This window comes from Pristis pectinata, chromosome 23 (assembly GCF_009764475.1).
Source record: "Pristis pectinata isolate sPriPec2 chromosome 23, sPriPec2.1.pri, whole genome shotgun sequence".
Taxonomy (NCBI): Eukaryota; Metazoa; Chordata; class Chondrichthyes; order Rhinopristiformes; family Pristidae; genus Pristis; species Pristis pectinata.
The window spans coordinates 20,913,769-20,938,178 of record NC_067427.1 but is presented as its reverse complement, the minus strand read 5'-3'; the positions used below and the strand labels follow the sequence as shown (position 1 = coordinate 20,938,178).

General features: G+C 40.1%; 1 protein-coding gene across 6 annotated transcripts in view; it reads left to right on the top strand.

The window, feature by feature from the left end:
* Positions 1-21,388, top strand: part of LOC127581979 (astrotactin-2-like) — a 1,282,697-nt gene extending 1,261,309 nt beyond the window's left edge. For all 6 annotated transcript variants that reach the window (XM_052036829.1, XM_052036827.1, XM_052036825.1 and 3 more), the window contains one exon: positions 20,036-21,388. In XM_052036829.1, the coding sequence (XP_051892789.1) occupies positions 20,036-20,273 (238 nt within the window). In that variant the 3' untranslated portion in view covers positions 20,274-21,388. The remainder of the gene's footprint in view (positions 1-20,035) is intronic.
* The last annotated feature ends 3,022 nt before the right edge of the window (positions 21,389-24,410 follow it).

Genomic DNA, 24,410 nt, shown 5'->3' with positions numbered 1-24,410 from the left:
TCAACGTCTTCACCCAGCCCACTGACAGCTGGAATTGCTGATAGAAATCAGGATTGGGGATCCCACCCAATTTTCATCTCCCTACCCAAGGCACTCTGTTGACATGTATAGGAATTGTCTCTGGGACCTGTCTTTATTGTTCTACTTTGCATTGGCTAAAGTCAATTAGCCCTCAAGTGCAATTACACCTTCTTTACATGGCACTTAAATTACAGCTGTTCCTCTATGAACCTGCTTTGAAGCAACCACTGTCATAGTAAATGCATAATTAGTTAAGTCAGGTTGCACCTCAGAATGCATGTACCTTAAATGTTCCTCACCCTCATCCGGATATGCCAGTAATCATCCAAAAGACTAAAACCGATAAACTCACCTTTCTATTTTGACTCCCTCCCACAGAATTACCACGTCACTCAGACAGTGGGTGGAAACCCTCAAGTGAAAGCCAGCTGGGAAAGCCTCAGTCTATTGTACAATTAGTGCAATGTTCCCTCGTAGTAACGTTTCATATCCACGATCTAGCATTTAATTTGAAAGTGTGCTTTTGTATGTGAAGAGGAGGGTGTGAGTCAGATCCACAGACAGATCACAGGTCTGTGGAGCAGATCTTCTGGAGTATAGTAAAATCGTGTCCAAATACTTAATAACACACATTGCTGTTCTGGTTTTATTTAGTTCGGACAAGTTAGTGATGTTCATTAACAGTAAAAGGAGAATATGGTGGTTGTTAAGCCATTAAACAACAGTACGTGTAATGAATCAAGGCCAGAGGTTTCTCCTTCACCTAAAAGCATGGGGCTGTACAGAAAATGTTTTTAATTACTGGCCTTCTTGCATGAATCACTGTTTCATCAACAACTGGTATTTAAGGGCCACTCCCTGTGTGAAGCAACACCCAGAGGGGGTGTGGGTTGGGAAATCACCGAATCATTGCCCTTCATTTGACTTGTGTTCATTAAAATGGTTGGAAAAGCAGAAGCTGCAGCCTGTGGTCTATGAGCAAGACTCCTGTAAATTCTCAAGGAAGGGAATTTTGAAAGCATATTTGTCAGGTTTTCCAGTCTGGAGCCTGAATGTCACCCTGGAATCGATTGTTCTGGCTGATCTGTTTGCCCTTCCAGCTTCCCTGCAAGCTACACCTGCACTGTATTTCAGAGACTGCCCTTCTGGGCAGACACTAAACATTTCCTTTTGCCTCAGGTATTTAATTTCAAAGGTACAAAGCAAAAGACAATCTCTGCTGTTATACCCATTCACAAAAATCAAAAATTGGTCAGTTCTCAAATGTGATTGTAAACGACTCTGTAATTAAATATTATGATGAATGCATTACACAGAAGTGCTCCATTAACAAGGGATAAGTATGTGTGTTTCTGTCATGCTTCACTATTCTTTCTGTTTAACTGGTGAGTCAAAAAGATGCACCATCTGTTGGTTTCTGGATCCCTGCCATGATAGTCTTGGCAGTTTAAGTTACACAAATATGCCCCTGGCACCATGCAAAATACAATGTGCAAGACTACCAGCCTGTAACACATTTACAGTAGGTTTGTTTTATGAATTAATTCATAGATTACCAAATGTGTTAGCGGTGACTAGGAAACCTTCAACATGCTGCTTCCTTCAATGTCCATCAGGACACTTCAATCACACCAGGACCAGCCCCTGAAGCACGCTTCTCACCTGTTTATGTCTACTTGGAAAGGCAGGGACTGATTAGGAGGAGTCAGCACGATTTTGTATGGAGGAGATCATGTCTCACAAATCTGACTGAGTTTTTTGAGGAGGTAACTAGAAAATTGATGAAGGCAGAACGGTAGATGTGGTTTACATGGACTTTAGTAAGGCTTTTGATGAGGTCATACATGGTAAGCTGATCAGGAAGGTTAAGTCACAAGGGATCCAAGGTGTGTTGGCAAACTGGATCCAAAATTGGCTTGGTGATAGGAGGGAAAGGGTCATGGTGAATGGGTGTATTTTTTTTGACTGGAAGCCCATAACAAGTAGTGTACCACAGGTATCAGTGCTGGGACCTTTGTAGTTTGTAATATTTATAAATGACTTGGATGAGAAGGCAGATGGTCTGATTAATAAGTTTTCAGATGAAATGAAAATTGGTGGAATTGGAGAAAGAAGCTTATCAAAGGATACAGTGGGACATATATCAGCTGGAAAGTTGGGCGGAGTGGTGGAAGATGGCATCTAATCCAGACAAGTGTGAGGTGATGCACATTGGGAAGTCAAATTCTGGTAGAACATATAGAACAAATGGCAGGGACCTTAGGAGCATTGATATGAAGGGATACCTTGAGTTGCAAGTCCATTGCTCCCTGAAAGTGGTGATACAGCTGGATAGAGTGGTGAAAAAGGCATTTGATCAGTTTGCCTTCATAAGCCAAGGCATTGAGTAAAAGAGTTAAGATGTCATGTTGCAGCAGTACAAAACATTGTGTGTAGTTCTCGTCACCACACAGCAGGAAGGATGCAGTAACGATAGAGAGAGTGCAGAAGAGACTCACTGGGATATTGTCTCGAATGGAGGACTGTAGTTATAAGGAAAGATTGGATAGCCTGGGTTTATTCTCATTGGAATGTAGGAGACTCAGGGGTGACCTGATGGATGGTCATAAAGTTATGAGATGCAGAGATAGGATAGATGGACATAGTCTTTTCTGCCCAGGGCAGGGGAGTCCAGAACTAGAGGACACGGGTTTAAAGTGAGAGTTGACAAATTTAAAGGAGATCTGAGGGGTAATTTTCTCACGCAGAGGGAGGTGAATATCTGGAAGAAATGCTAGAGAAGGGGTAAAGGCAGGTACAATTACATTGTTTAAAAAACTTTTGGACAGGTACATGGGAAAGATTTAGGGATAGATGGGCCAAATCCAGGCAATGGGATTTGCATAGATTGATTATCTTGGTCAGCATGGATGAGTTGGACTGAAGGACCCATTTCCATGCTGTATAACTCTATAAATCTATGAATCTAACAGAGAAGATTCAAGTTGCCAAACCCCACTCTTAGGCAAATATCATTGTTTTTAACCATGACTTACAGATTGTACTTCAACACGCTCAAGTTGATGACAATTAATATTTTAATTTGTGAAACAAGTCTGCTTATTTCTAAACTGAGCACTGTTTGAAGTGGTCATTTTGCAAATACAGATAGCCAAGCCCCTTGGTATTTGACTTTCATGCGCAGAATGAAACTTATTAAACATCCTTCAGAGTCGTATTGTGGAGTGTCACAGCAAAGAAGTACACTGTACTTGAGCTAATTTACCTCATCAGTCTCTGAGGAACAAAAAGGCTCCAGCCCTCTTTACTTTGGAACCACTAGTCAGTGGTATTATAAGGAAGGAATCTGTTGAGATATTTTGCTAAAAAATTCCAGTTCAATATTCTCGCACAAGATTAATGTGCTGAAGAATGAAGATTAGAATTTCTAAAATTCACATTAGCAGCAATATTCAATTGTAATTTTGATCAATTTTACAGGTAAAAATGTATTTATTCTTTAGTTTACCAGTTTGTCATTCACCAACATACTGATATTACACCATGAGATCAAGTTGCACAGCATAGAATTCAACCCATTGTGCCTCTTTTGAAAGAGTTGTCAAGTTTCTTACATCCCTGCTTTACCTGCATAACCAACCTTATACTGTAAGCCGTAATATTTTCAGGAATAAAATCAGACAAGGTCAGACAACTTCTGTGGTGAGAGAAATGGGGTCAATGTTTTTGGTTGACGGCTTTTCAGAACGTGCTATTTTATTCAATGTCTATGAATACGCATCAGTTTTGATGGAAGGTTATCAACCTGAAACATTCACTTTGTTTCTCTCTCCATCGATGGCAACTGAACTTCTCTGATATTATCACTGAGAATATTATGGCTTATTGCATGAAATTTAAATCAATCTTTAATGAGTTACTAAGTCATCATAAATGTTTAATAACTTCATTAGCTCTAAAATACTACTTTTATCTGTTTAGTATTTCATAAGCCTATAAAATTAATTCTACTTTTACTTATAATCTTTGCTTATGATATTTTAGCTTCTCCGTTACTCTCATGTCTGCATTCCAATCTTTAGTGTGTTAAATATTTAAAAAGTTAGCTAAAATCCATTCTGTTTACTTCCTGATTTGCTCTGTGTGAGAATTCTTCAGTTTGATTCGCGATGCAGTCTTCTTGATTAGATAAGATAAGTTATCGTTATTATTCACATGTACATCGAAACACACAGTGAAATGCATCTTTTGCGGAGAGTGTTCTGGGGGCAGCCTGCAAGTGTTGCCAACATTAGAGATATGCTGGAGCTGAAGCCTAACTCCAACCAGCTTGAGGAAAAGTGGAATGAACACCATAGACATAGCTAAATAGTTATAGACAGTGATGCGAGCATAGTCACTTCAATGGTGGCTGCGTAGTTTGGGCCATTGTCTCCTTAAACCATTGCTTCACTATTCAGCCTTTCAAAACTTTTCCTTTTAGCTTTTGTACATAACTGGTTCATCCAGAATTTCTGCTATTTTAATAACAGTAAATGTAATTAGGGTAAGCCGAATTATAATCTACAGTTGTGCTTCACTCCAAGTATTTGGGAGCAATGTGTCCAATTCAGAATCAGATTATCACTGACTTATATGTTGTGAAATTTGCTGTTTTGTGGCAGCAGTACAATGCAAGGACATAAAATTACTATAAATTACAAAAATAAATAGTGCAATAAAAAAGTGAACAACGAGGTGGTGTTCATGGGTTCGTGGACTGTTCAGAAATCTGATGGCGGAGGGGAAGAAGCTGTTCCTAAATCATTGAGTGTGGGTCTTCAGGTTCCTGTACCTCCTCCCCGATGGTAGTAATGAGAAGAGGGCATGTCCTGGATGGTGAGGGACGATGAAGATATAGTTTCATTAAACCATTCCACAGATGATTCCATTGTTATCCTTGCAATTCAAAGGACCAATATCACTGCATCTCAGCCTTATGGAATATTATTGTTTGTGGCAATTAAAACACACCAATGGGGGAGGAATTCATCTTTGTTCAAATGTCCTAAGCACATTGGAGAGTATCAGCAGCTGATCGTTTACACATCAAGTTAATGAATCTAAATGTGTGAAGACGAGTACAGCCAGCAGCCAACACTCTGTGGAAAATATAAACAGGATATACTACAAATACTCAACTGGTCAGGAGTTTCAGGTCGATGGCACTTCATCGGAACTGACGAAAACTGTCCAGCATCCCATGTTTTTACTTCAGATTTCCAGCCTCTGCAGTTTTTTTGGCTTTTTGACTCGCACATGTTTAGTATTAACAACTAAGTATAATTTCTCTCCCCACTGAAACGAAATGTGCTAGTCCTTGGTGTAGTCATTTTAAATTCTAATTTTAAGCTCAAATTTTAACCATGAGAGAATCATCAGTTCCTGGCCCAAATTACTGTCTTGCATTGGCTGTAAAATCTCTGAAGTTCAAAAATGCTGATAGCACAATTAGAGAAGTAATATAATTTACTAAAACAGAGCACTGAACAGCAGCCTCTGTCAACCAGACTCGTCCTTGCATATTTAGTAACAAAGAAAACCTGCCCTGCAATTTGTTGAAAGTGTCAGTTGATAATGTCCCATCAACAGAAGCGAAGCATCTGGGACCTTAGTGCAAAGGACAAGCAAGCTCGTTGCTCCTTAACCAGTCAGATTAAGGGATTGCAAAATTAACAAAACAAAGATTGTGAGGAATTGAAAGGAAGAGTGGATGAATTCCACTCAGGCATAGGAGAAGGTGAGATTGGCTGTGCTTGTGAGGGTGGGCAGTCTGGGAGGTGGTACACACCTTCTACCCAGACTTTGCTTTGGTCCTGATGAATGGACCTGAGGTTCTGAATGCCATCCCAAAGCTCCTTCTCCATTTTGTGCAATCATGGGCCAGGATTGCCAAAAGTTTCCGGGGGGGTGGGGGGTGCTATACTTAGTATAGTTAGCTTTTAGTATTGGAGTGGTTAACTAGCAGTAAATAACGTTGTTAAAAGAACCACGGATAGCTAATCCGGAGGCAATTAAATACTGGCGACCCGCACGTTATGGGGGGGTTGCATTCCTTAAAGATGGTCTCTATGACAATCCTCTGTAATACGAAGCCACATCATCTCAGAATGCACCAACAAATCAAGTTGAAAAAAAGTTACTTCTTTTTCACACAGATTTTGTAAGAGCGATTTTTATTCTGTATCCCAGATTTTTTGTTTGTGATTTGTGAATTCATTCAGGGTGCATTTCCATTACCCAAACTGTTGTAACCCGGGGGATCACCTGTATGAATCGTAAGTGGCTTCTTGTTTCACCTTTAATAAGCTGTAACTTTCTGTGATGAGCTTACTTTGTGTCTATAGTGCAAAGATATCAGATTCAAGCTATCTGATGGGCAATTTCAATATGGAGCCAGAGAGTGAGGTGCCATTTTTGGAAAGCTAACAGCCATGTGGCACAACACATAAGATACTGGAGGAACTCAGCAGGTCAGGCAGCATCTGTGGAGGGAAATGGATAGTCGACATTTTGGGTCGAGACCCTTCACCTGGACTGGTTCCAGTGATCCACACCAGCCATCAACCAACCATTTACAATAATCCCATTTTATTCTCCCAATATTCCCATCAATGTCCCCCAGACTCTACCACTTACCAATGCACCAGGGACAATTTATGGAGGTCAATTAACCTACTAAGCTGCATGTCTCTGAGATGTGGGAGAAAACCGGAGGACCTGGAGGAAACCCTCTTGGTTACGTGGAGAATGTGCAAACTCCACCCAGACAGCACTGAAGATCAGGATTGAACCCGGGTTCCTGGAGCTGTGAGGTGGCAGCTCTTACCAGCTACACCACCGTGCCATTCCAATAATAGGCAGACACTAACCTGTCGGGCTTCCTCATACTTTACCGCAATCAACCACCATCCAACTGAAACATAAAATAGATGCAAATTGGAAACCTCTTCAAAGCATGACTATAATACTTGCCCCTCCTCTACGTACATCTAAGCCATTTATTTGTCTATCCATCAGCTTAAAAAATAGGGTGGGCAGGCAAGAATTGTAAGAAGTTACTTGGAATCCTATATATTGACTCAATACGGCAATCATTTCAATATTTGGGGCTTGAAACAGGCAACCCAACTCCGGCAGGACTACCAGCAACCCTTACACAACACGGCTGAGTTTCCTAAATGACTGGGGGTGATATTTTCACCCACTGTGAAAATTCTTTGGGCTTTCCTTTGGTGCCATGGGGCTGAGGTAGTGGATGCCCCACCTTCCAGGCGATCCCCTCTCGCTCCTCCCTACTGTCACCATCAGAAGTCCTCTCCTTTAGCATTTTGGACCAGGATAATGTAAAGTAAAATCATTGGTCTTCAAGGAGTTAACAGCAGGTCACTGAATGAGTTTCAGGAACAATTGTGTTTTTACAAACAGGTTGTGAAAAGACTAATTGCAGCCCAGCAAGAATATGAATATAGGCTTTGTAGGAAGAAAGTTGAAATGTCTGTGATGTATCAGATCCTGATCAAATTGTAAGCTGGCTTTCATAGACTAATGCTCATTAATTCTCTCAGCAATGGCTATAGACACTGAACGTAAAAGTAACATTTTTTACTGTCTCAGAGCTGTAATGACTTCATCAGACTTCTTCTGGCTTGGCCCAAATAGTGCTTTGCATGATTCTACTGAGAATGCAATGGGGACCGAGGAGACCAGACAACTCAGGGTGCTGGGGAAGAGCAGGGGAAGACAGGCACGGTAGTGTAGGGGTTAGCGTAACGCTTTACAGTGCCAGCGACCCGGGTTCAAATCCGGCCACTGTCTGTAAGGGGTTTGTACATTCTCCTCGTGTCTGCGTGGGTTTCCTCCGGGTGCTCTGGTTTCCTCCCATATTCCAAAGATGTACAGGTTAGGAAGTTGTGGGCATGCTATGTTGGTGCCGGAAGCGTGGCGACACTTGCGGGCTGCCTCCAGAACACTCTACGCAAAAAGATGCATTTCACTGTGTGTTTCGATGTACATGTGACTAATAAAGATATCTTATCTTACAAATGTTATAATGCATGGTGTTCATACTGATGATTCAGCGTGGAATGCAATAAGAGGCTTCTGTTATTGGAAACAACTGGTGGCATTTATTTCAGTAGCATTAAATGCTGTAGTTTAGCAAAATCTGCATTACAGATGTGATTATCTCTGCACTTCTCATTTTCAAAATCTGAGCCATCAGATTTTGCAAGGTAATTTTTTTTATTAGATACTTACTATTTGCAGGGCAGTTTTGTTTACCTGCCAAGGTTTTGTAATTAAATAGTGCCTCTCATTTTATCCAATTGACTTCCTGTATAGGGCTCGATGAATGCATTTATATGTTAGGAAAGAAAGTTTCCCTGATGACTCTTCCATTTATTACCTTAATTAAAGTGTGTACGTTTGTGATGTGTGCAGAGCATCGGCAGAAACATTCAGAGATCACTGAGACCAGCATGCTGGGCTGGATCATCCTGGACTGGTGTACTTCCCGAACTCACTGCCTGCCCATACTAACTTGTTCCCGATGTGGAGGGCTGGCTTTGTTAACACCCTTTACCTGAGGAGTGGAAGCAAACTGGCTCCATACTTTGAGCAGGAATACACCCTGACTACTTCTGGCAACCTGCTGCTATCAAATGTGTTTGAAACTACTTTATTTTTTAAGAGTCTCTGGTAGATGGAAACATTTAGGAACCCTTCAGATCAATTTAAATAATTTTTAAAAATAACAATTTATTCAAACGTCCAAGTTAAATGCTATTACAGACACCTTGAAATCACAAAATAATTAAAAACATTAAAGTAACGTGAAGTAAATCAATTATCTTTACTTCCTTTATTCCACAGAGTGAACAACCCCTTTCAAATGAGTGGAGTAGCTATTCATAGACCAGAATGCACAGTCCATCAAGCTCCTTTCCTCAGTGCGCCGGTACTGCACTGATGGACTCAGTGGTGAGTCCAGTGGTGGAGCAGGAGGTCATTTGCACCAGCATGTGAACTCCAGCTCTTCTCAGACTTCTGTGTTAGACCATACTTGGAAGTTCAGAAAGAGCTAAACCACTAACCACAGAGAGCCAGGATAGATCTGACGGCGAAAGATGCATGTTACCCTTACAGCTCAGGTGAGCCTCGGGCACCAGAGTCTTTCCGATGTTTCTGTTCTCTTCAGAGTTTAAGTTTCCGATTTAAAAGATAGGTGATTAGGAAAATCCAGCACCATAAACTTGCCTCCCTTTTCATTCATTGGGGCTCACAGATTCATTACCCCATCAATTGAGGATGTAGGAGTGCTTTTACTCACAAATATTGTCTTGAAAACCAAAATGGCTCACCAAAATTTGTAGAACTATGAACCAACCCTTCTCTTCATAGGAATTCAACTTTGCACCTTACAAGACAGACAAAGGTCCCTTCACCAAAGTTGTAGATAAATCCCCGAACAGCTCAGGTTCCAAAGAAAAGAATCATAATCTTTTGTTCATCTTCAGTACGTGGTAATTTGTGTAATGGTATCCATTTCCTTTCCCCTGTGGATAATCCAACTAGGTTACTGATTCATTGGGAAACAAACTTGTGCCAGGTCCTTATCTAGTGTCTTAAACTGACCTGGATCAACACAATAATGGCTGGATTTTACTCTATCCAGCCCACAATCTCTGACATGGATTAGACCATGAGCAGTAATTAGTCTCAGGCAATGGATCCTGATGTCTTGCTCAGATTACCTGCTGGTATTTAGGTAGTTGTAGAATGATTTTAGACCATTGAAGACATTTGAAAACTGTTTAAAAAAACTATGTTAAAACATTTAAAATAATAACATCATTTGAGAATATCTTAGCTGGAAATTAAGTAAACAAAAAGGTAAAAAACCACTTAACTGCGCTTACTTGTGCTGGCATCTGACCTTCCGCTAATTCCTGATTCCCACATTGCAATGTGCAGGTGTGACCCGCGCGCTACAGCAACCTGGCAGTTTGCCACAGAACCACCTGCTGAAGATGAATACAGTCTAGCCCAATGTTGAAGTGATTGCGTTGAACTTGCCTAACCGCATCAGCGTTGTCCCAGTAGAAAAAAACATTGGCAACAATAATAATTTATATTTATATTGCACCTTCAATACAGCAAAACTTCCTGAGGTGCTTCACATGTCACACAAAGGCATAGGATCAAAAGGTCATAGATTTTAAAGAGCGTTTTGATGCAGTGAGGTAGAGAGGTGTTCAGGTTTAAGGAGAGAATCCCAGAACTTTGCGGCTCAGCAGTTCAAGGCACTGCTGTCAAAAGTGGAGTGACTTAAATTGAGGATCAGTAAGAGCCAGAAGTGCAGGTATCTTGGAGAGTTATTGGTGGGTGAGATTGCAGAGATATGCCTTCTTGCTTAACCACCGTGGATTGGCATGGAGAGATTGACATAGAAGGAATAAATTACCACTTCTAAACATCCTTGAAAGGAATATTAATTGTTGGAAAAGTATTACTGGATGGCCTTGTTATTGTAAACTTAAAAACATTGGAAGAGAATGTAGATTGTGCGGTGCTCACTTCACAGTCCAGTATGGTGACCACTCCGGAGACATCCAAGTTTATATGTTAATGCCTCATTAAGCATCCCATGCTTGTTGCTGGACATTTATAGAACATAGAAAGGTTGAGCACAGGAACAGGCCTTTCGGCCTACAATGTCTGTGCTGATTATGATGCCAATTTAAACTGTACATCTGCCTGCATGTTGTCTATATCCCTCAATTACCTGCCTGTTCACATGTCAGTCTAAGTGCCTCTTAAATGTTGCAGTCGTATCTGCTTCCACCACTTCCCCTGGCAGCAGCACTCTCTGTGGAAAAAAAAGACTTTCCCCGTAAATTTCCTTTCAACTTTTCCTCTCTCACCTAAAACCCATGCCCTTGAGTATTTGTTAAGTGGGGGGAAAACTCTGACTATCTACCCTGTCTGTGCTTCTCATAATTTTATATACTTCCACCAGGTTGCCTCTCAGCCTCCAATCCTCCAGAGAAAACAATACAAGTTTGTCTAACATGTTATAAATAATACTCTCTGATCCAAGCCATGTCCTGGTGAACCTCTTCTGCACCCCAACCCTCAACATTCAGAAGACATTCAGAAGGTAATATGGAACCAACCACTAAGACACAAAGACAGGAAAAACCCTTCAAGTAGAATTGCTGAAACATCTTCCTTGCATATCAACTTCAGGAGTTGCTCATCAAATTTTATGTTCATACATACTTCTAAGATATCTTTAAAAAAATCACTTCATTTAAAGAACTAAACTTAAATTCCACAGTAGACCTGCGGTGAGATTTGAAACTCATCTCTCTGGATTGCTAGTCCAAGCACCTCATTATTTGTTCTCTGTCGCACTATAATATCACAGCCTACACAAAATCAGTGGCACTCTGCACTAAAGAGGAAGCCTGTTGACTTCATAGAGCCACTTGTTCTCTGCCTGCTGGTCTCTGGCAAGAGAGAATGAAATCTGGCTGGCTCACTTTGAATACAGAGCCTCAGTGACTTCTCTTATGCAACACATGAGATGTTGCACATATCTCTAGTTTTGACTTGCAAGCAGCCAGACATACAAGACTTCATTATCACTGTCACCTTGACAGCAATAACTCATCCATGCTCTGTTCTGAGCTTTCAGTTATGGCTGCAACAGGTAGCAAATTTCAAAGGAGTCATTCTTAATGAAGCACAGACATACCACAAGTTGTTCTTGAATGGGTTCAGATTGGAGAACCACACCCTGAACACCTGGATTAATTAATCCACCAATTCCCCTTTATCCACAACAAATTTCCTTCTGTAAACAACTCCAATGATTTGCTCAAACATGATTTCCCTTTCAAACCCACATTGACTTTGCCTGATTAGCTTGAATTTTTCTAAGAGCCCTGCTGTAATGTCTTTAATAATGACTTCTAACATTGTTCCCCATGACAAATTCTAAGCTGTCTGGCTTGGAGCTTCCCACTTACCTTATCCCTTTCTGAATGAAGGAATTACATTTTCCATCTATTGGAACCTTCCCTGAATCCAGGAAATTTTGGAAAATTAAAACTAATGCACCAACTGTGAAACTACCAGATTGTGGTCAAACTATCTGGTTCATTTGTGCTTTTCATAGGAAGAAATCCACCATCCTTATCCAATCTGGCCTCTCTGTGACCCCAGAACCACTGTTAACCTTCTGACATGGGTTGGGAACGACACAGCCGTATCATAACTGCTCCATTGTATCATAACCGCTCAGTGGTCCAAAGAGGTGTCTCACCACCAAATTTTCAAGGGCAATTAGCATAAATGCTGCCAGCTCAGAGAAACCAACATCCCCCAAAAAATGTGAAAAATAGCTAGTTTGAAGTGGTGCTGTAACTCTCTATATTAATGCTGTGATGAGTTATTCGGTCTATGAGCAGTGCAGACTCACAGCTATAAAAATGGAAGTGAGCAAACAGCATGAGGTTGACAAGCTGCCCAGATTCCACTGAATGGCCATGAATTATGTGTAAGCCATGTTTTGAGAGGCAATCAAATTTAGCCCTAAGTTTTCTGAAAGATCTGTCCTTAGGCCTGGAGAAAGAAGAGGAGCGTCAATGTAGAGAGGGGAGGGCGGGAATAGATGAGAGAAAGGGAGCAATGCTCATGGGGCCACCATACCTGGAACTCTCCAGGCTTAACTCAAAGACTCCAGTGGTTTATACACTTGCACCATGTTGCTATGGATCTCACTGTGAACTCATTCACCCAGCCTCGGGCCTGCAAGTGTGCACCCAGTCTTAGGAACCTTTCACCAGAGATTAAGGGGCCCATTTGGATAGTGTTTACCCAATACTGGGGCAAAGGATGCAAGTGCAGCAAATAGAGGGGACACCTTCTGCACCATGATCTGAGGGGGTGTGATGTGTCAAGGAGGCTGATACTAAACTTCACTACATGTTGCAGCTACTAATGCAGGCTTGAATCAAAGCCCAGAGAGCAAATGCATAATCTGTGTCAAGGTAACTTATCCCTTAACTTTCATGCTTTTTTGAACATTAGTACCAACCTTTCTCCAGAGAGCAATTAGAAAGCATTGACATCATAGATCTGACAGCTTCATTAGGAACATCACTAAGTATTGCAAGCTCCTAAACCCAAGCATCTCAGCTGATGACAGTTTTATAATTTAAATTGTTACCATTTGACGCTATCATTCCTTTGTTGCCTATTTATCCACAATTCTTGCAAAGCCCTTTATCAAATCTCTTCTGAAATTCTAGTTAAGTGATATCCAAAACATTCCCTCCATTCATCAAGTCTGTTACATGTTCAAAGGACTTTTATAATGATTTGTGTTAAGTCTAAACTACTTTTCAAAGACTGAGTTGCTTTGAATTGTAGCCTTTGTTCTGTTTTAAAACACTTGCATTCTTACCTTTATAATACTCTCTCTAATTTTTTTTTACCATCGGTGTCAAACTGGCAGGTCGTTAAATCTGAATATCAGATTTCTGACTTCTGCCTTTTTAAATCTGAATAATATTTCTTATATTCCAATCATTTAGTGCAAACCCTATAATTAAAAAGCTTGCAAGAAATTGAGCCTCAGCTCCCCTAATTCTATCCCATGAATATTCTATTTACCTGGCTCAGGCTCCTTGTGAATATTCAAGCAATCAATCTTCTTTTAAAATTAATTTCATTTAATCAACCTTCATTGCAACCCAGCACGTGCAATGTTATTTAAACCTACCATAGCAACTCAAATCTGAAAGAAGGCTGGGGGTGCTTCATCTGGCAATTTGCTGTAAGTGTTTTCTTATGTGACTGAGGTACAGCAAACACACTTTCCCCTCACTCACCAACCACTATGCACTCTCTACCCCTTTCTTGGTGTGTTCTTTGGCAAGGTTCTCTTCTGCTACTCATGAATCATGCTGCTTATGTGAGAGACTATAATTACTCCTCAGGTAATAAGATCTTTGTTGGAGGCAGCATTGGATTATAGACAGCTGTGGGGAATTCATGCCGTTTGCGCCAAAGCATTGCCATAACACATAGTTTGAATTGCGAAAATGTCAGGTTTTGTATCACTGCCTTTCAAACAAAAATACTACAAATTCTATGGTGGTTATATAAAGGAATAAAGTACCAGTTATAATGCTTTTATAATTAACAGTGAGTAACAACTCCACCACTAACTAAACACTTATAACACTATAGCAAAGGTATATCACATGTCTTGGCACCTTTTCTAAATATTCCCCCAGAGACAAAAAACTTGCATTTATTTGGTACATTTCAAAATCTCAGGGTACTTCAAAGTGATTTGAGACAAATAAAGTGTTTCTGCCTTTCAATTAATTCTGGACTTTGGTTGTAAATAGATTGTATGTTAGCATCAGTACTAAATGGTCCATTTTGTATTGTGGGTCATCGTGAACTTCTTATCATGTTTTAACTGCTAATGTAATGAGGGTTACAAGAAAAGAAAGAAAACAAAAAAGAGAAAAGGAAATAAAAGATGGAGGGGAGTTTTGGAAAGAACAAAAAACAGGTTGTAATTTATTTCTATCACTTGGAGCTGCTTTCATCAATAATTTCTTTGTCATCATGTGCTGCCCTGATAGACAACAAGGAATTACCTTCGTAGATAGATTACTAAACTGATTATTCCATTGGACGTTAAATGCCATTGAACTGTATTAATTCTGTTGTAATGAAATAAAGAACGAAAAATGAAAAGCTTTGTTTTTACCCATCTCCAAAGTCAATCTTTAAGCTAATTGTTACGGTGGGACACTGTATCTGGCATGTGGAGGTGGGGTGGGTCATTTCATATTTTGTTCACACACAACAATCAAACTGGCCACTTGTTTCTCCCCCCATATAAAGCAGTTGAAAAATCAATTTTCCTGAGAAGTAGCAGCAGCAGGATTAGACTGTCTGGCCCCTCACACCTGCTGTGCTATTCAAAAGTATGACGACTGAATTTTTTTTTTACCTCAACACCATTTTCCTACACTAACCCCATATCCCTTGATTCCTTTAATATCCAATAATCTGTCTATTGCTCACTGCGTTGAATATACTCAGCGACTGAGCTTCCTCAATCCTCCTGGATAGAAAATTCTTCTCACCTCAAACTCTGCATGGTCAACTTCCTTATTTTCAGACTGTGATCCTTGATTGTAGGTAGGTGAAACATTGACCCGACATCTATTCCTGTCAGTCCCCATGAAAAAATACTGTATGTTTCAGTAAAATCACCTTTCACTCTCCTAAATGTTTAACTCTGCTTTTTGCCTCCTTGCATCTTGGGAATCAATCTAGTGAATCCACTGCACTCCCTCTATCACAATATATCCTTCCTTTGATAGGAAGTCCTTGCACACAATATTCCATGTGCAGTCACACCTGTATCCCATATAATTTCAGGAAAAGGTCCATGCACTCTGTACTCAAATCCTCATCCATTGAAGACCAGCAGACTATTTGCCTTCCTGATTACTTTGTGTCTGCATGTGATGCAGAAAATTAATGTTATTCCTACTTCAACTTTACACAGTTACAAGGTGATGAAGCAATGAAAATTCACTGGAAGTTAATATAATGGAAACTTGCATGATTTAGGCCCTGCCTGACCATCTTTGACAAACAACTGAAGCTCGCACAGGAAGCAGGCAGGAGCTGTGTTAAGAGGGGCAGAAAAGGGCTTTGAAAAGGTTTGGAATGCAACCAAGGCTGTGCTGGACAGACAGTCTCCAGCATGTCAGTAAAACCTGGCAAGGCCACAGGCAAATCTCCAGGTAGGACAGTGTTCAAAGCATTTTCAAGGCAACTACTCTTGGCCTTCCTTGTAGATTTTTTTTCCATTTTTCGTTTGTTTCCCATTGGTTTTATTGCTTTTCATATGCTTAGAAATATGTTTTTTAAACTATTTTTCCTGGCGAAACACTGGCAAGCCTTCATTGCTTGTTCCAAGTCACCCACAGAAGATAAGTAATGGACTAGGGTTGTCAACCACTCTCTCCACAAGCTGATGGTGAGTAAAGAATTGACCTCTGACACCATAATGATAGCGGATAATTCCATGGCATCGAGGCGTGGCTGAGGCAAGCTTGCTGAGTTGCTACCGTTCTTCAGTTATGAAGATGGTTGATGCTGATTCCAGTTGCAAGGGAGCATATTAGCAACCTAGGGTCAAGCACGGAAACAGGGCCTTCGGCCCAGCAAGTCTGGACTGACCATCAACCACCTGTTTACACTAATCCTACATTCATCTTATTATATTCTCCCCACATCCTTATCGACATTCCCCAGATTCTCCCACTTACCTACACACTAGATTGCCAATTAACCTGCCAACCGGTACGTCTTTGGGATATGGAGGGAAATTGGAGCACCCTGAGAAAACCCATGTGATCACGGGGAGAATGTGCAAACTCCACACAGATAGCACCCAAGGTGTACCACTGTGCTGCCTGTTTCTTGGGGTCATCCTCATATAAGCCCTGCATTAGTGTTCCTTTCTTCAGTGACAGAACAGTTGTAGGTAGTGGAGGGCCATTGATATAATGAGTAAGCTGGTGAGCCATCTGTTGCAGGTTCCCCAACCTCAACCCGAATCTTGTGATCAGGTTGTGGATATGATTTTTCCAATGCCACTGCTGTTGAATGGTGACCTCTGGGGTGTTAAATGGTGGAGTGTAAATGACAGTGATTCCATTGAAGGTAGGCTGAGACAAGCAGGAAACTAGACTTTTGTAAAGATATCTCTTACCTAAGTTCAACTCTTTTCTAAATGTGGAGATTACGTCATAGCGTAGCGGTTGGCGTAATGCTATTACAGTGCCAGTGACCCAGGTTCAGTTCCGGCCACTGTCTGTAAGGAGTTTGTATGTTCTCCCCATAACTGCGTGGGTTTTCTCCGGGTGCTCCGGTTTCCTCCCACATTCCAAAGATGTACGGGTTAGGAAGTTGTGGGCCTGCTATGTTGGCACCGGAAGTGTGGCGACACTTGTGGGCTGCCCCCAGAGCATTCGACGCAAAGATGCATTTCACTGTGTGTTTCGATGTACATGTGACTAATAAAGAAATCTTATCTTAACTAGAACACTTCTTGGAGGATGTGCTACTGGCTGCTACTCTTACCCACCCTATAGCTTTCCAATTCCTTTAAAAAGAGCTGCAACTTTACCTTGCTGTTCCTTGTTGACCACAGAACTTGCATCTGCAGTAGCCTGTACTCTTGTCAGGTTCTTTGTGCATTTCTCCATTTGTACAGCAATCCAAGTGGTGGTTTTCAACAGCAAGTCAGTTTTCCAAATTATACTTCACTTAAAATTGATGTAACTGTTCAGACTACTTTCTGGCACCATGTTGTGTTATGTCATCACCAGTAGTGTGCTTTCAATTATAATAAACAAATCCTTGTCACCTTTTGTACGTTCCAGATGAGTCATGTTATAAAATGTCTTTAAGGTACTTCGAAGCCTGCAATGTTATTGTCCTTCTACAACCTCTAACCACTGACCTTGAAGCACTAGATGTAAACAATTACCATGAGATGGCCCTTCATTTCTTATATAGTTAACTCATTAACAGTCAAATTGGTGAATGTGAAAATTTTTAAATGAAATCTTATTTTGTTCCTTAGGTTTGTTGTGCTGATGATCTTTTATACTTTGCTAAAAAAATACAATTGTTTGAAAAGTACTGTCTTCATGACAAACATGTTCTGACTTTGGGTTTGTACTTGACTCATCCTGAAAGTAAAGAATTTAACGTCTACCATTCGCAGGATGACACACAGTCTGCCTCACAGCTCCAGGGACACAGGTTTGATTCTGACTTCCGGTGCTGTATGTGTGGAGTTTGCACGTTCTCCCTGTGACGTGCAGGTTTCTCCTGGTCCAAAAAGGTTTGTAGGTTAGCAGGTTAATTAGCCACCGTAAATTTTCCCTTGTGTGAGTGGTAGAAATTGGGGAAGTTGACTGAAATGGGATTAGTGTAAGTGTTTGATGGTCAGTGCGGACTCAATGGTCCAAAGACTTTTGGGCTGTATGATCCTTTAGCACAACAGCCAAGGTCTATATTATGTTCTTCTTCAGGATTATCCTCAGGGCAAGTCATTTTACTCAACGTTGTGTGAAAAGACTTTCAAGAAAGATTTCGAACTAAAGGCAAAGGCTGAAAAATGTTTCTGTGCACATGGGAACACCTTGCAAGTTCCCATCGAAGTCTAACACCATCCTCATGTGGAAATAGATCACCATTCCTTCATTGTTACTGGATCTAAATAAGGAAACCCTCAACCTAACAACACAGTGGGAGTGATTCAGCCTGACTGGGGTTGTAGTGGTTCCAAAGGATGGCTCACCAAGGGCATCTGGGGATGGACAATAAATACTGGTCTTCGCAGTGATGCCACTCCCCAAAAAAGTTAATGAATTCACAAGGTTTTCTGGGATATTTTCATATTTTCATTATGATCTTTGTTCACGTAAACGTACACACCTTTGATCAGATTATTCCAATTGCACTTGGAAGAAAATATGGAATTATTCTGTTTATCCATATGGTTCAGAGTAAATCAAATTTGAAAAAATAATGAATAATATTGCATTTTATTTTTTAATTTAAAATTTGTGTTATTATTAATGACTAATACCTACTGAATATATCATATGGGGAATTGGCAAAGGGGGAATCGCAGACCTCAGATGACACATGTTGAAATGGCACGGTCCCTGAAACTTTCTGGGCCAATGACAACGGATGCTTAGCTCCCTCATGCGGCTAAGCTTAGTAAACTTGCCAATTAGTTCCCTAAATATGATGTCTTGAAGCTCTTGCGTGAAAAATTCTTGAACGACCAAAAAAAGGAACCAGTTTTGTTTCCTTGAGAAAAATACTTTAAAACAAAAACTCATTGATGCCAAGGATTCACTTGAATAGACCACAGAAAATAAATCCAAGGCTACTGCAAAGATTTGGTCAAGTATATCTATTATTATTGGTATAGAGTTTTCCTATTATTCTAACTATTCTAAAAGTTCCAGGCAAACACAAGGAGAAAAGAAAACAACTGCACAACTATATACCAGTAGCACAAAAAAACGTTATATTTCAAGAAGCTGGAAGTGTGACATGTTTATACACAATATTTAAGTAACTAAGGAAAACCAAATAATTTCCTTATGTAGAATTTTCCCTTGCAGTGGTTGACACATGTTTTATGGAATTAACTCTTCCTGCAATTTTCAAAGGAGCTGTAATATCAGCAGGAACTGTTGGCAGTCACACATCAGTATGGGTTGGTCTGTGTTCAAAAGCAGATTTACGAAACACAACTGAATATTTCTTCCCACACCCCCCTTACTAATTCATACTCATTTTCTAAAGTAATGGAACCTGAAAAATGATCAATATGAGCCACACAGTAGGAGAGTGGGTTTCCAGTGCCCTTTTGTCTCTATTCCAGGGGAGTGCCTAACACAGGGAGGTGGGAACAGGAGTAACACTGAGCTACTGTCACTCACCCAGCAGCCAACTTAAGACTGAATTCAGTAAAAGTTAGAGAGCAGTCACCTTCACAACAGGGGAATGCAAACAGTTTCTGAAAGTTGTGTGCGTGTATGTGTGCTTGTGGGGTGAGGTTTGAGTGCAGAAGCTGATGTCCTCAGTTGCCCTTTAGATGAGAGGCCAATTCCAGTCCCTGTCCATATTCAGATGAACAGAGTGCTCTATTTAAAAGAGGATCATGTCATTGAAATAATGCAGTTAAAGAGCCTATTTTCATTCAAATCTATTTTGTGTTGAAAGATATGAGAGATAGAAATGAAAGTATTAGCCTCAAATTTCAAAATAATACCAGAATAAGGTGATCATATTTGTTGTTCCTCCCTCTCTCCCTTTTTATTTCTCGCTACAGAAAAGCTCACCTGATTCTAAAACGACTGGACACCGTAAGTGACCGCTGTGCATCTTTACTACACAGTGCCTATATTCAGAGCCACATAGACTCAGTTCTGTATTTCATCTGTCGAATGGAAGAAACCAGACCCACGGGGATGGTCTGGTATAGCACCTTACATGATGCAAAGGTGACTTGCGATGAAAAACTCATGTCCGTCCCTCGCAATATCTACGGAGACACTAAATTGTGGTGAGATGACGTTGCAAGTGAACTTTAATCATGTGCTCAACTTTTGAAATTTTACAAGAAGCAAGGCAAAAAAAAAGAATCTTCATCTCAAACGATAGTGGGAGCTTCATCGGACAATACATGTGTATAACATAAGCCTTTCAGGCTTTGGTGCTTGTCCAACTGTTTAATGAATGACAAAACTGGAGCTACATGATTGTTGATGTGAAGTGCTTAATTCCAATCAACTGTTTAGTGAACAGACAAGATGTTGAAAGAGTGCATCAATTGGTGAACTGACCAAAAATTCCCAGAAAGGTTAATACAAAATGTTGTAGCACTTTTTTTTTTGCTTTTTATAATTTGACCGAAGAAGTGAATGCACAGCTTTTAACAAGATGATGCAGAATTATATGAGGAATAATGGGTTTATAAAAATTGAACCAAGCATGGGTGGAGTTGATTATTTTAACCGCCTTAATTGAGAGCAGAGTTCAATCAACTGACCAGTATCAGATAAAGATAATAACTTTTAGCAGTTAATTCAGAAATGTAGTCATGACAGATGATTAACGATTCATGACTTGCAAAAGTCAGATTAACAAATCACTTGTAAATAATAAAATGCACAATGTACCACTAATAATGCACAGTGTTTTACCTTTTATGGTGGAAAGATTGAGGGAAATAAAGGCAGGTGCATAAGAATTAGTTTTCATTGTTTATTGAGGATGTAGTCTTTACTAAATTATATCAGCAGGAAGCCTACATTCTTTGCCCTTCTGACTGACCAATAAATGCCATCAATAACACAAGTTGTGCATTGGTACATGATGGTAAGCAATGATGTTCTAAAATACATACTGACTTAATTTTTCTGATGGTAGCTGTAAAATGCTGGCTTGAAACTTCCTAACAACGCTTTAACCTAGACTTTGAAAGTAAATAGAATAAATGACTTTGAAAAGTGAAATGGTTTCCAGTGCACAGTAGTAGTTATCATATATGTTGGCTATTTTTTGATTAAATACAGAACCATGGATACTAAACATATCTTTCAAAAGACACCAGATTGAAGTTTTGATCTGGTTACACCAGTGTCATCAACTTCAATAAAGGAGGTATTTATCAATAAGGTAATTGATTCCTTTTTATGCCTTGATGGAGTAAGATGTAACAGGTATTTTTCTCTTGAAGAGGGCATACGAGCCAGAGCAGATATATATATTTGTACAACCATTTCAAAGGAACAAGAAGCTAGCGGTTGCTAGAATATGCTTGGGGAAATAGGTGCGTAGTAAGACTCATAAGAGCAGGTGAAGATATAGCAGGTTATAAAATTAAATCACAGGATAGCAAATGAATGAACTGGGGGTGAGATAGAGAAAATTATACTAGGGTGAGAGAAGTTTAAAGGAACTAGGTGTCAGGATTGTTCACAAACTAACATTTAATTGCAGCTGTTGATACTGGATGAAGAATGAAGCAATTTGAACACACATTTAAATTCTGGTTAATTGTGGCTCGCTGAGGTGCTTTGAACTAGAAACATTTAGTGTGGCTTATGATGGGATTAACTACAGACATCTGGATAGGAAATGGGTTTTGATACTCAATGATAATTGATTATGACATGAAGCAGTATGATCGGATTTCACTGTAATAAATATATCGTTTGATTTGATAAAAATAAAGCGTTTCATGCATCCCATGCACATATTCACACTTCTTATCAATTCAAAAGAACGTGTGCAGTCTCACTTCTCAAGGTAATTTGAATTTACACTCTTTTAGAACAATAGTATTGTTTCATTCTCTCAATCCACTATTCCATTATCCCTTGAGGTTCAGAGGCTTTGTTTGTTGGGCAAATGCCAAACCAGTTTATATTTCTGTTGCAATTCATCCTATCTTGACAGAATGTATGCACATGATAAGAAATTACCTGGACTTGGGGGACAGGCGAAACATAAATCATTCTTGTTTCTTTCTCTATTTCCCTCTGGCTGCATTCTTATGCCAAACTTAGAAACGGAGAAGGTTCAACAGTACATTGGTTTGACAATGGTCAGTGCACCAGTATTTTAAGAAAAATATTAATGTTTTTTTTAACTCCCGAGATAAAAGATAGAAGCATGCAGCTATTTTTTGTTTGTCTTTATGAGTGAGGAAGCACTGTTAAAGTTTGCATTACTTCAAAGTTTGCCGGAAGATAAAGTGCCAATATAACGTGGTTCTGTGGTTTGACCTCATTTTGCTTAATGATTCACAGTTCCAAGAAAAACATTTTGCTTTTCCTGCACCGATAAGAAATGAAAATGGGTTGGAGTCAATTGAAGGAGAAGTGTCATAAGGGGGTGGAGTGAGTTGGGGAGGTGTGGATTTAAAAAGTTGATGCATAATGAGATTACGAACCAGTGGAGTACATCAGTGCTTGCTGAAGGTTGCAGCCAAAAGGCAATACTGCCTCACTTCTTCACTTCCATGGTTCTTGAAACCATATTGGTTCTACATCAAATTGGCTTGGTGATAAGGAGATAGAGGGTGATGGTCAAAGGTTGTTTTTGCAATTGGAAACCTGTGACCTGATCAGTAATGGGACTCTTACTGTTGGTTACACATACTAACAAATTTGCAGGTGACATGAAGATTGCTGGTGGTGTTGACAGTGAGGAGGGTAGTGTTTGGCTTTACAGAATGATATTGATCAGTTGGTATGATGGCTAGAGAAAAGCTAAATGGAATTTAATCCTAAAAAAACGTGAGGTGTTACAATTTAGGAGGACAAATACAGTTAAGGTATATACAACTGAATGGTGGGACTCGAGAAAATACTGAGCAATTGAGGAGTTTGTTGTACATGTCCAAGGTTCCCTGAAGTGCATGATTAAGATGATATATGGTATTTTTTTTCATTGGCCAAGTCATAGAAAATAAGAGCAGGGAGATGATGGTAAAACTATATGAAATATTAGTAAGGCCACAGCTGGAGTATTGTGTGCAATTTTAGTTATCACGTTATAAGAAAAACATGACCAGACTGGAGAGGGTGCAGAGGAGATTGACCTGAGTGCTGCCTGGGATGGAGTGTTTAAGCGATGAGGTGAAACTGGATAGGCTGGGCTGGAGAAAGATGAAGGGGTCCTGACTGAGGTAGACAAAGCTGTGGGGGACATAGACTAGTGAAGAATGTTTCACTTAGCAGAGGTAGCTATGAACAGAGAGCAAAGGTTTAAGATGAGGGATAGATGTGGAGGGGAATTAAGGAAGATTATTATTTCACCCAGAAGATGGTTGAAATCTGAACTGCATTGCCTGAGTGGGTGATGGAGGCAGGTACTCTCACAATATTTAGATGACGATATATGGCATAGAGGGCGATGGGCTATGAGTGTTGGAAAATTGGATTAGTATAGAAAGGTACTTGACAGCCGACATCTCTTTCTATCCATAGGCCTACAGCTGTGATCAATGGTATCTTGACAGGTGGAGCTGAACAAACACTAGTACTTGTTCACCTGCACACACCTTTGACCATGCACTACCTTCCTAAGCACATCATGACTTGAAAACTTCCTAAGGTTAACTAGGATAAAGAATATAGGTTCATAGAAATGTACTCCACAGGAGGAAGCTCTTCGACCCACCGTTACTGTGTGGTCTTCTCAGTACAACGTCATTGGGAAGTTTGTATAATCAGCCATCATCAGGAAGAAAAGTCTCCGACAGCTCCATTTTCCAAGTGAAGTTTACTACCTGCCTCTGCAAATTTTTCAGATTCAATTTGGGGCAATTGAGCCATGACTACCTTTTGGTCACCTTGTCCTCCAAACACACCAACCGTCTGGAACCCTGTTGCCAAGCCTTCTGATTCCTATAAAGAACAAATAAAATGACTATCTAACCATGGCTGAAACCAAAATGCCCCAAAAAGTAACCAAAGCAAAACTTCAAGAAAGAAGTAATTCCTTTACGTTGTGAATGTGTGGACCTTCACAAAAGTGTTCCCATTTCCAGGTCCTCCTCATTCAAATGCCAATTATCTTGCTTCTTGGCTGAACATTGTGCAGGATCCATTTTGTTCCCATTTTTGAATATCTTGATGAAACCCCCAGCAGTTTCTGTCCCTCGCCTCAGCTCCTAACTGGAATACCAAGAATGA